The sequence below is a fragment of the Aedes aegypti genome, chromosome 1 (assembly GCF_002204515.2).
Source record: "Aedes aegypti strain LVP_AGWG chromosome 1, AaegL5.0 Primary Assembly, whole genome shotgun sequence".
Lineage (NCBI taxonomy): Eukaryota > Metazoa > Arthropoda > Insecta > Diptera > Culicidae > Aedes > Aedes aegypti.
The window spans coordinates 306,301,917-306,315,359 of record NC_035107.1 but is presented as its reverse complement, the minus strand read 5'-3'; the positions used below and the strand labels follow the sequence as shown (position 1 = coordinate 306,315,359).

The 13,443-nt window shown below is 43.7% G+C and overlaps 1 protein-coding gene across 1 annotated transcript in view; it reads left to right on the top strand.

The window, feature by feature from the left end:
- LOC5565161 (band 4.1-like protein 5) overlaps window positions 1-13,443 on the top strand; it is a 213,394-nt gene that overhangs the window by 167,017 nt on the left and 32,934 nt on the right. The window contains exons 2-4 of the mRNA XM_021838439.1: window positions 4,141-4,288; window positions 4,353-4,529; window positions 4,607-4,815. Coding sequence (XP_021694131.1) covers window positions 4,141-4,288; window positions 4,353-4,529; window positions 4,607-4,815 — 534 coding nt within the window. The remainder of the gene's footprint in view (window positions 1-4,140; window positions 4,289-4,352; window positions 4,530-4,606; window positions 4,816-13,443) is intronic.

Below are 13,443 nucleotides of genomic sequence, written 5' to 3'. Positions count from 1 at the left end.
ATTTTCTACATCGTAAGTGTCATTGAAGGCTCTAAATGCGGGAAATACAACATTTTTCTACAGTAATTTTGGGTTGCCCTTAGCAACGGTTTTTTTTTGCAATTTTCAAGGCTCTTTGCTACTGTAGGCAATAGGCGTGGGTTTCACTGGCTTCGCTGACTGCGATTGGCTTTGTTTGGCTACTGTAGAGTGAATTTCAGATTTTTTCCCAACTCTGCACAAAATACTAACTTTAGTGTTTTTGCATAGCACTGATATCCCTTCTCCAGCATCAATGCAACCTTTAACATAGCCCTTATTCAGACAAGTCAATAAGTTATTCCCTTGCTTTTAATAATGCTCACACAGTCTCATGTGGAGCAGATGTCAAGGTAAGTGGTTATAAATCAGTGGATCCCAGTTCAATTCTCAATTGTTAATATTTACTAATCTTCATCTTCAAATTCCAGCACACATCTCCCCTATATGTTTCAAATTGTAAGTTGCGTTTATAAAATCCAAAGCAATGAACCTGTAAATATTTTAACATTTTTTTTTGGGTTATCGTTGAATAATGGATGAATAAGCGATTGTTAAGCTTTCGAAGGCTGCCATCTGTTCTAAAAATAGAATTATCGTTATTGAAAGGAGGTTGAATAAGCGCATGATAGACCTTCATTCAGCCTTCCATGGAGCTTCAATTAAGCTTAAGGCTGAATAAAATCACCAGAATTAGATGTTTAACAGCTGTACAACAGTGTATGCAGGCTATGAACAGCTTTTGTTCAAACAAAGGCTGAATTGAATTAGTTATAAAAGCGTTTGAACAGCTTCAAATTGTTACCTGGGTGGTAATTGATTTATTTTTCAACAATAATTGAATATGGTCTGTATCATACCTCCAAACCAGTTCCAGATACATGTAGGTAAGTCCGTCTCAATTAGACAACTAATCCGAGTTATCAAGAATAAGTTTGAATAGATATTTGGGCTATTCTTATCATTAATAACATTGATCATGGGGCCCCTACACTTTGCTGATCAAGGTCACCTACAAGCTGAATTTTTATCTGCTTGTTTACGTGTAAGTTTTCTAGCAACCAATATCATAATATTAATTTAAATTCTTACCACAATTTGGGGGCCCCTATAAACTCGGGGCCCGGTGCGGACCGCACCCACCGCACCCCCCTAGCTACGCTACTGTTTGTTCAGTCTCGGAAATCTTCTCAGTGGAAAGCGGACAGAACAAAAAATCATCTGAATGTTTTCATTAACGTGTTTTGATAGAATGATACTGTGAATTTGGCGTTTGAAATTTGGTTGCCGATAATAGTCGCATGGTGCCCAAGCCGTAAGTCTCCCTAATATTAATATATCATTATTAATGTCGCCGTACTTTTTCAATATTGTAATACAGTGAAACCTCCATGAGTCGATATTGAAGGGACCATCGACTCATGGAAATATCGAGTCATGGAACAGCAATCCTTTGGAAAGCTGTTTGAAGGGACCATCATAGTAACTATGAAATTTTGTTTCCAGTATGGTTCCATGAGTCGATATCGAGTCATGGAACATCGACTCATGGAGGGATCACTGTAATGCAAAACTAATTTTAAGTAAGAGTCGTATTTTTCCTCCTATCCGTGGATCGCATCACCGACCAAACTTGATTCCCAGCTGTTTTTCCTCCTTAACTAATTAACACCCTTCCCGTGGGGAAATTGTGGGATGCAGAGGTATTCTCGGTCTGATTATTGTCTCTTTACACACTAACACTGCTTCCACATCGCAACTGACTGTAAGGACTTGGCCGGCGCCGTTATCGATCAATAATATGAGAACTGCTAAAATGTGCACTTCGAGAGTAAGCGGAAACTCCCTTATTCACTTGGATGGAAGTGCAATTCACATGGACATGTATAGTCAGTGTGTGCTATGTTATGCTACAAATCTTTATAGATTGTATTCGCGTTTTGTCATTGAACATATGCAATGACAATAGACGGTATTCAGGTGCTTAGTTAACCTACTTTACCTCTTACTATGGAAATCGACTTCTGAGCACTGATTTCATGTAGATTTTTTATGATAATAACAGTCTGGGGAGCACCGTGGCTCCGCTATGACTGAAGTGGAGGTTTCCCATCATCACCAAAGGCCGACGTCGTCATCGAGACTGTTTGCGTTGATGATTTTATCCGCTGTTTTGTGCCGTCGTTGCGGTAAGAACAATAGCGATAATTGTGTGCCTGTATCTGAACTCTAAATCAGCGTCTATTTCAACGGTATTCATTGCTCACATTTCTCGGCGGCGAACAATTTCAATGTCGGCACTCGCACATATCACAACTTATACTCTTATGGGCAGTACACTTGTTGGAAGATTGGAAGCTCATGACATAATAACTCAGTAGTCGTCGCGCCGGTTGTAATGATGATGTTCGTTCATCGATCACCTCCCAAGTACGGGATGAGTAGGCGTGTTCTGCTCAGCATGGGAAAAATGAGTCACAACATTGGCAGCTCATAGTAGGCTACTAGAGTGACCACCACGCAAAGTCTCCACATTCTGATCGGATCGTCAGACACTCGCCTCGGCGATGCGAAGGGAATGGATTTTCAATGTTTATTGATAACAGGCAGATAGCGGCCGGTTGGTGAACGCTGTATCATTTGACTTAAACACGTTCCATACATGGCGGTTTGTGTAGAATGTTTGGTCGAGGGATGATTTCATTCGAGGCACTCGTGATATGATAGATGGTTAGGTATTAAAATTTTGACTTTTTTCGCGTAACAATTCAAAAAGGCCAATCCTCAGATTGTTTCAATATGATTTCTTGCTCGTTCAGTGGCGATTTACTATTACTACACGTTAACAATCGATTTAAACCTAAAAACTTACAAAAGTGAAGAACAAATTATGAGTTTAAATTTTTTGATTTGCAACCAGGCAGCTTGGACCATTTTTGATTTGCAACCAGGCATTGGCCTTTTTTATAGGCTACCTTGAGTTTTGTTAGCGTGCCTTGGCCTTTTTGGTTTTCAAAGAATGAGCATGAGAGAGTCATTGGCCTCTCACCATGCTGGGGCCAATGGTAGTTTGCGATATTTTCCGATTGTTGGCCCTCTTGATGGAGAGATATCCGATCCTTGGCCATTTTAAACCGCGGGCAATGAATGATCTGAAAAAAGCGATTATGGGCCGTTTCGAAAATCGGGTTTATAACGGTAAGTTTTATGTCTGTATAGTTTGTGGGTGTTGGGATCCTATCGAATGGTATCGAAACCCGATTCGTTTATAATTTTATTATTGGCCCTTTCAAATTGTTACGCGAGAGCTCATTGAAGAATGATCGAGAGACACTATTTGACATAGGTTACTCAGTTATCCATATTTTTCTTCAGATGGACAAGATGCCTGCTAGCATACTAGATTGAATGAATGCGAGCCAGCGTCTAACGACGACAGTGGTCTATTCAGATTTGTTTCGAGGGGTCCAAAGATATGTTAATAATAAGTCTGACCTACATGTAAAGCAAACTTACACCAAATTGTCAGTCCCGTGTAAGATAAGATGATTACTTTGAGATGGTGTGAAATCGTTGAGATGAACTGCTTGATAACCCTGTTCAAATCTTGGAACCCCTCAATGTCCCCGCGAATCATAAGAAAGTATCAAAGTAGACAACGCCCTCAGCATGTTGTTCCTCCCATTCCCAACCCTCGGTCGAATGCAAGCGCCTACTGCGACCTGGGTCTAGTTTAACATTCATCAGCTAAAGCGCGGCGAATTGCATGTCCCGAGGTGATATTTTGCGCGCTGTGACTTCCCTTCCTTCATACTTCTTTTTGCGCGCACGATCGCCCTTTCATACTTAGAAAACACGACGATTGTGAAACAGCGAACTGCACTCACCTTTCCCTCTGCATTATCACACTATGGTATAGACAAGCCAACTGCGGAAACCAATAAAGCCTGTCATTTGCATGCACGATACCTCGCTCACGGCGCGGTCTACTTATGGGATCTTATGGGAACATCGACCCCATCCCCCATCGCCCAGCTCGCGTTTCCATGCTGAGCGCGTGGTGAACTATTGTCGACTGACTTGCAATCATTTCTTATCCGTTTCCTTTCTATTCCGTTGCAGAAAAAAGCCCTGGCGAGTGATTTGTACGAGCAAGTTTTCTATTCGCTGGATCTGATCGAGAAGGATTACTTCGGCCTGCAGTACACCGATGCCAACAATGTCAAGCACTGGCTCGATCCGACGAAGGCCATCAAAAAGCAAGTCAAAAGTAAGTTGAGTTGATTCTGATCTTGAACCGAGCAATTTCTCATCGATGATTTTTCTCATTACAGTCGGTCCCCCCTACACCCTCCGGTTGAAGGTGAAGTTCTACTCCTCCGAACCGAACACGCTCCGGGAGGAGCTCACCCGATATCAGTTCTTTCTCCAGCTAAAACAGGATCTCCTCGAGGGTCGATTGGAGTGTCCGGACCCACAGGCGGCCGAGTTGGCTGCCCTTGCCCTACAATGTACGTTGCCAAGCTGTGAATTCCTAATGAGCCCTTCTCTCTAACATCTGCGTGTCTATCTCTCTTTGTTGAAACAGCTGAACTGGGTGACTTTGACGAGACGGTCCACTCGGCGGTAACCGTGTCCGAGTTTCGATTCGTGCCGAACCAAACCGAAGAGCTGGAGCTTTCCATACTGGAGGAATACCGGAAGTGCAACGGCCTTACGCCGGCCCAGGCGGAAACGAGTTTTCTCAATAAGGTCAAATGGCTGGATATGTACGGCGTCGACATGCATACGGTTCTGGTAGGTGTTTCGAAATTTAAGTTCAGCCCTTCCGTTCCCGACAAAGCATTTGCAAATAGCTATCATTTCGTCAATTTTCTTTTGATTGTTTTCAACCATCTCTTTCTTTTCTTAGAATGTAAGTGTCGTACAAAGTACAACAGCGCGACTACTGAAATTTTAGGTTCAGTGTTGTGAAAAACTCAATTTCTCACGCTTGAGCTTTTTCATGCGTGAGTTTTCAATCACGCAACTGAGTAGTCAAAAATTCATGGATGAGTTGGCTCACCTTTATGACTCATTGTCCTGTATTTTCACGGTTTAATCACACACGGCAATAATTTCTTGTTAGTCTTTATAGTAATCCTTTCTAACGTAAACAACAACATTCGGGTTTCACGTGTTTTTTTACGGGTTTTGCGACTTAATCATTTTTTACGGTTTGAGTTAATTGAGTGATTTTGCGTCAAAATCTCAAGCGAGTTTGCTCTCACGGGAGAGCGTATTGATTGAAATTTGAGTGTGAGTCTATCAACACTGATTAGGTTAGATAGAAAAAAGTTCCAATTATAAAAATACAGGGGTCTTCTCTTAGGTGACACACCCAACAACACCAAGAGCATATTTAAGCTGAATTTACTTTTAATGTTACTTAGGCATCTTGCCCCGCCTCAACCTAATGTAAAATGTCCAAAATATTGTAGAAAATGTGCTGAATATTTGTGGTTTTTAATAAAATTGGTTTTGAAATTTCGGCTTTACCATGATTTATCTTTTTTTTATGTTTCGGACTTTTGTGTTTTCGATCTTTTGTGATTCGGTTTCTTGTTGTAGACCCTTTTCACCATATACAAACTGTTTTACGGTATTATTTATGCTTCTAAGCCTGATGGGTACAGGCTAATCAAAATGCATATTGGAATATAACCCATTTAGAAAAATTACACCCAGATTCTGAGTGTTTTCAAAACAGAGTGCATGTTGTGCGGATTCGGTGCAGAAATATTATTTCTCGTAGCAGCCTTTTTTACGACCAGCTAAAAAAACAAACAGTTTCTCCTCACTCCAGCGATGACCTACCACAACTTCAGAACTTTCTGTGATAATTTCCAGCGCTAGTTGGCTATTCGGGATGATTAGCTACCTACTAGCTTTCGGTGCGGTAAATGGCTGGGCATGGCGTACCATTGGTATCTCGCGTACCTGCAGGAATAAAATAGACCCCTTTGCGCGGTCCTTAGCCTCTTGCCCAGCAACTCCTATCCCTACCTCCTCGTGGTACTGGCCGGGGTACGAGTAACCTTGGGGAAGATCGGGTAACCAACCCCCCATGGGAACTTTGCTCGTATGTTGACAGGGAAGGGGAGGTTTGCTTTTGCTCTTGCTTCTGCAAACCTTGAGTGTCTGTACTCCATGTTAGGAGCGGCTGATCATCGTCTGAGTGACAGAGAAGAACTCTAAGCTAAACTGCGCACTATGGTCCTCCGAACATTTAGGGGGAATGGTCCTCCGGAAATCTAGGGGGTTGATGTCAGGCCCTGCAAGCCAACCGTAAAAACACATCAGCACAGGAACGTCAACGAGAGAATACGGACCGGAACAATCGACAAAGACCACAGCGACGAAAAAGGACTAGCGATTGGAAACTCGGTACGTGGTACTGCAAATCTCTCAACTTCATTGGAAATACTCGCATACTCTCCGATGTACTGAAGACCCGCGGTTTCGATATCGTAGCGCTGCAGGAGGTGTGCTGGACAGGAGCATTGGTGCGAACGTTTAGAGGTGATCATACCATCTTCCAGAGCTGCGGCAACACATGTGAGCTGGGAACAGCTTTCATAGTGATGGGTGATATGCAAAGGCGCGTGATCGGGTGGTGGCCGATCAATGAACGAATGTGCATGTTAAGAATCAAAGGCCGATTCTTTAACTTCAGCATTATCAACGTGCATAGCCCACACTTCGGAAGCACTGATGATGACAAGGACGCATTTTACGCGCAGCTCGAACGCGAGTACGACCGTTGCCCAAGCCACGACGTCAAGATCGTCATAGGAGATTTGAACGCTCAGGTTGGCCAGGAGGAGGAGTTCAGACCGACGATTGGAAAGTTCAGCGCCCACCGGCTGACGAACGAGAACGGCCTACGACTGATAGATTTTGCCGCCTCCAAGAACATGGCCATTCGCAGCACCTATTTCCAGTACAGCCTCCCGTATCGGTACACCTGGAGATCACCTCAGCAGACAGAATCGCAAATCGACCTCGTTTTGATCGATGGACGGCACTTCTCCGACATAACCGACGTCAGAACCTATCGTGGCGCTAACATTGACTCCGACCACTACCTGGTGATGGTGAAACTGCGCCCAAAACTATCCGTCAACAATGATGTATGGTACCGACGCCCGCCCAGGTACAATCTCGAGCGGCTGAAACAACCGGATGTCGCCAATGCATACGCGCAGCATCTTGAGGCAGCGTTGCCGGATGAGGGCGAGCTCAATAGGGCCTCTCTTGAGGACTGCTGGAGGACAGTCAAAGCAGCCATTAACGACGCTGCCGAAAGCATTGTCGAATATGTGGAACGGAGCTCGAGAAACGATTGGTTCGACGAGGAGTGCCAGGAGGTTTTAGAGGAGAAGAATGCAGCGCGGGCTGCAATGCTGCAACATGGTACGCGGCAAAACGTGGAACGATACAGACTGAAGCGGAAACAGCAAACCCGCCTATTCCGGGACAAAAAGCGCCGCCTGGAAGAGGTGGAATGCCAAGAGATGGAGTTGCTGTACCGTTCTCAAGAAACGCGGAAGTTCAATCAGAAGCTCAACACATCCCGCAAAGGCTTCGTGCTGCGAGCTGAAATGTGCCGGGATAAGGATGGGAGCATCTTGATGGACGCGAGGTGATCTAAAGGTGGAAGCAGCACTACGATGAACACCTGAATGGCGCAGAGAACACAGACACAGAAGGTCAGGACAGCAAAAGCGATGGCTACGTCAGCACAGCGGACAGTGGAAACCAACCAGCTCCCACGATGGGGGAAGTTAAGGATGCCATTCAACAGCTCAAGAACAACAAGGCCGCTGGCAAGGATGATATCGGAGCCGAACTCATCAAGATGGGCCCGGACAGGTTGGCCGCTTGTCTGCATCGGCTGATAGTCAGAATCTGGGAAACGGAACAGCTACCGGAGGAGTAGAAGCAAGGCGTTATATGCCCTATCTACAAAAAGGGCGACAAACTGGAGTGTGAAAATTATCGTGCAATCACCATCCTAAACGCCGCCTACAAAGTGCTATCCCAGACTCTCTTCCGTCGTCTATTACCTATAGCAAACGAGTTCGTGGGAAGTTATCAAGCAGGTCCTCCAGAAATGCCGTGAGTACCAGGTCCCTACGCACCATTTGTTCATCGATTTCAAGGCGGCATACGATAGTATCGACCGCATAGAGCTATGGAAAATTATGGACGAGAACAGCTTTCCCGGGAAGCTCACAAGATTAATCAGAGCAACGATGGACGGTGTGCAAAACTGCGTGAAGATCTCTGGCGAACACTCCAGTTCGTTCGAGTCTCGGCGGGGACTTCGACAGGGCGACGGACTTTCGCGCCTGTTGTTCAATATTGCGCTTGAAGCTGTCATGCGGAGAGCCGGACTTAACAGTCGAGGCACGATTTTCACGAAATCCGGACAATTTGTTTGCTTTGTGGACGACATGGATATTATTGAGAGAAAATTTGAAACAGTGGCAGATTTGTTCACCCGCCTAAAACGCGAAGCAACAAGAGTCGGGCTAATGGTGAATGCGTCGAAAACAAAGTACGGGGACGGGGATACCTTCGAGGTGGTGGACGAGTTCGTTTTCCTCGGATCCTTGTTGTCGGCTGATAACAATGTTAGTCGGGAAATACGAAGGCGCATCATCAGTGGAAGTCGCACAGTGGCTGCATCCCATACAAATGCTGGCCAAAAGTATAATTTTCGCTCAAAACGTTCAAAAATGCTAATTATTTGACAAAACATGATTTTTAGAGGTATTTCGATAGAAATAATCGCTGAAACAGAAAATCTATATTTCCGGTACATTTGCCGAAATTAGCTTAAAATAGCACATTGTTTTAATTCAATCAATGAAATCCGTACCCAGATCAAAATCGAATGAAACGTCATTATTTCGATGCCAACTTGAAGTTAAGTCTCGTAGGCAAGCTCGAGGTGGTTTTTGAATCTATTCGGGAGCTTATAGTGGTAAAAAATGCGATATTTATAACAAGTATGATGGTCTAATGGGCTGATTCGCAGTGTAACTAAAATATTTTTTCTTATCTTGGCGCAAAAAAGCGCAAGTGAAGCCATAGTACATCGAATACTATGGAATATTTGCCACACATTGAGGGGTAAATGATCATTTTAGAGCGTTTCCCAGATATCTTGCACTACATTTGGAAAAATGCCTTATTTTTGAAGGAGCTCTATGTTATACACTTCTTGACATTCTCAAATGGTAAACATGTAAAATATGGTTGAAAATATCTTCAAAATAAAGCCTAAGGTATGTTCTTTCGAATGAGACCGGTTGAGAAAGATTTGGTCATGATTTAGTACAGAAACTGCAATTTCTTTAGAACAAACTTCACGAAATTTGAAAAATTCAAAAGGGTCAATTTCAGCTGACATCTCTCCAGGTCACATACTGTAAAAAATCGAAATATTCACCGATCGATCTGAAATTTTGGGGAATTGTTATTCAATACTGAAGAAATCAAGAAAAATTATTCGAGACCGAAATTGGAAACTTCATTTTTTTTGACTTTTGGCCAGCTTTGGGCCACTGTGAGTCGTGCCTACTATGGGCTCCAGAAGAAACTGCGGTTAAGAAAGATTCACCCCCGCACCAAATGCACGATGTATAAAACGCTCATAAGACCGGTCATCCTCTATGGGCATGAGACGGGGACTATGCTCGAGGAGTACTTGCAAGCTCTTGGGGTTTTCGAACGCCGAGTGCTAAGGACGATCTTCGGCGGCGTGCAGGAGAACGGCGTGTGGCGGCGAAGGATGAACCACGAGCTCGCTCAACTCTACGGCTAACTTAGTATCGTGAAGGAAGCTAAAGCTGGAAGGATATGCTGGGCAGGGCATGTTGCAAGAATGCCGGACAATATCCCTGTAAAGATGGTGTTCGCTACGAATTCGGTCGGAATAAGAAGGCGTGGGACGCAGCGAGCTAGGTGGATTGATCAGGTGCATCAAGACCTGGAGAGCGTGGGTCATGAAGCGGCCATGAACCGAGTGAATTGGCGAAATATTGTTGGCGAGGCTTTATCATGATAATTGATGTAAAGCCAAATAAGTAAGTAAGTAAGTAAGTGAGTAAGTAAGTAAGTAAGTAGCTTTCGGAACAGATCACAGCTGCTTCTCTTTAATTTTAAATTTAAAACCCGTGAGCATCTAGCGATAGTTCCGGTAATGCCAACTATCCTACGGTACAAACCTCGTACATCAGCAACTGATGTTCTCCTCTCTGTCCCGATATCTTTAGACTAATCCGCTTCGAGTTCTTCTCAACGCGGGCAACATCTGCGGTCCACCTTATTTCAAACTTCTGCTGGATGCTCTCTGCTCCCAACTCGTCTGCTAGTATCTTCTACACCATGGTGACTGACAAAGTTACGCACAAAGTTAACACGTTCCACTGGAGCCATACACCTAAAATCCTGACAAAATCTCAGCTGATGATCCGTGCGTTTACATACGTTACATGCCTTCTTACTGGACATCATTGTCGCAGGCTCATTCACCTGACTCTGTTCCACTATGGTTGCATACGGCACCTCGCTCCTGAAACCTTTTTTTCTCGACACTGGAGCTCACTGATCTTAACTCTGATTTGAATTTGACGGACACATTTGCTTCACAAGCTTCGGCAACGATTTTTTTTTTAGATTTATTTGGTCGGCCGCTTTGTCCACTTGGGCACCACTGGGCCAATTTCCTATAACTAGATACATTTGTTTTGTGCTCTAGCCTAGATCTATTTATAGTGCATGGTTCATCATTCGTCATCTCACACAAAGATGCGAAGAGCGTTCTGCGCTTACCACCATGGGTCGTTGTTCATATCCATATTCAGAATCCATTGTTCATTGCGTTGGTCTGGTTTGCCGATTGTGCTGTGTTGAGGCTGCTGCCTGCGAAGAGGGTCTGTTTGCCGCAGTTGCTCTCTGATGAAGCCAGAGGATGGACGTCCCTCCATCGTCCTCCGTGACGCATCTTCGAGAGACTGGGCTGTGTTTTTGTTGGGGGGGGGGCTGGGAATCAAACCCATGACCATCCGCTTAAAGCGAACGTGTAGCCAACTACGCCACGTTGACCCCCCTTCGGCGACGATATCTGACAAAAAGTCGTTGGACGTTACATCGCGCTTATCTTAACTGCTCTCGAACACTTCCCAACGCAGGTACTTCCAAGCTTTCCTGAAGACGCACCAGGTTATCGATGTCCGTAAACGCCTCGGTGGATGCCTCGTACGATCCGATAAACAGCGGCTGCACCTATCGGTGAACACCGGTAGCTTCTTCTTCACTCCATTCCTCCCTGTCATCTGCATCTTCGTCAGTACGCTGCGCTGCAGCCCCAACCCGTTTACGTCCTCTTTCTTCACTTTCGGCTTTGCTTTCTCGCTTTTCTTCACCTTCACTTCTTCTTCCTCATCCGAACTATCATCTTCACCTTCTTCTGCTGATTCTTCTTCTTCTTCTTCTTCTTCTGAGTATGGAGTCATCCTCTTCATCGTCATCGGAGTCTTTTTCACTATCTTCCAATTCTTCGTTGCGAGGCTGCGCCAGCTTTTCTTTTTTGTTTTTATGCTCCAGTTGCATCAGTACCGTTACTTCCGAATTAATGAGAAGAGTTCCCAGAACCTTTTCCTTCTTCAGACTGCCTTCTTAGTTCGTTTGCAACTGCTGCATTTCTTTCTGCACACTACTCATCCTCATTTCGAACGAGTCACGCATCTTCTTCAAATCCTCCAAGTGATTCTTATCATCCGACAAAGCCCTATCCAGAAGTTACCTCCCATCTTCTCGTTGTTTAGCCCTGATGGCGTTCTCCAACCTCATCCTTTTTCCTTCAAAGCTTTTCCGTACCCATCCGTTTCTCTAACAGGATCATTTCAATCTCTATACCGGGTACCCCCGTTGGTTTGACCACATTTAATCTGAACACTTTTTAATCTGTACCCCGCTAATTTGCACATCGTTCAGATTAAAAATGGTTCAAACGTCATTTAGCTCATGGAACGCAGTAAAATGAAATGGAACGCTGTGGAACGGAACGCAGAATCAAAACAAAACAGTGAAAGAGGTAACCAGAAAAACGTTTCTAGGGTGACTAGAAGTTCAAATTAAAAATAAACTCCGATGGTTTGCATGAGGTACCGTTCAAATTAGCGGGGGTGCACTGTATTCCTTTCTTTCACCTGCTGTTTTTCTTACTCTTTCATGCGCTTTTTCAACTCGGAACCAGGATTATTTTTTGACTTAATGCTAGACCTATCGGAATCATCACCTAACGCTTTATTTTTCTTATTCTTATTCTTCTTGTTCCTTTCCTCCTTTTCTATTTTTTTCAAGTATTCACTGTATTGCTGCTGTTTACACTAGAAGTGAGTAAATCATTAAATCGCTCGCTTCCGGGATACAAGAGATCCAGTTGGATCCGGACAAAGGTCTCTTCTTTGAAGCGTGGTTTTCAAGATACGCAGATATTTTTTAAGAGTACGGAAAACGCTTAAACGATGTTACCAAGGTGAGAAGCACCCACGGGAATTCATTTCGGAAGAAACCGTTGGCAAGCTGAGGAAGCTGTTCGGCCGTCGGAAGTCAATTTTACATACGAGGTTCGATTGTACCCCGTTTGGCATAAAGTCGTTTGGCATAAGGTCGTTTGGCATAAAGTCGTTTGGCATAATGGTTGTTTGGCATAATAGCCGTTTGGCATAATGGTCATTTGGCATAATGGCCGTTTGGCATAATGATTGACTTAAAATAAATATCGGCATTTTTAAGCTTTAACCGAGATCAACACCACCGAGCCCATAGCTAAAAAAATTAGTAGGTTCTAAACAAGCGTGGTGTTTGTTCAGAGATTTTCCAAGCTAAGAATTTCAAAAATTGTTGTGACATTGTAGAGCATTACTAAATAAAACTCGTGACGGGTCTCCACATCTCAGAACATAGAGTATCTTTTAGCTTGTTGTGATACACACATTTGAAAACAGTAAATTGGCAAAGAAAGTTCATAGTTATTCATCAAAGGAACGCTCATAGAATATTCCGCTGCAGATCAGATTGGACGTAACATTTTTTTGCAAAATATCAAAAGCACTAATACAAAGATCTATCAATGGTACTTAATGCAAAAACAGCCAATTAACGAGGGCAGATTATTTTTCGTTTAAGGCTCTAACGCAAAAAAATCTTTTCACAGCATAGCTCAAATGAACACATTTTTAAAGAAAATATTTGTGGCAAAACTTTTCAACGGTTCAATATAAATTTTAATTTTGGAAGTGTACATCAAAAACATCGTCTATTATCGGAGAAGGGAAAATTAGTGATTGAAATAATATTTTTTCCACC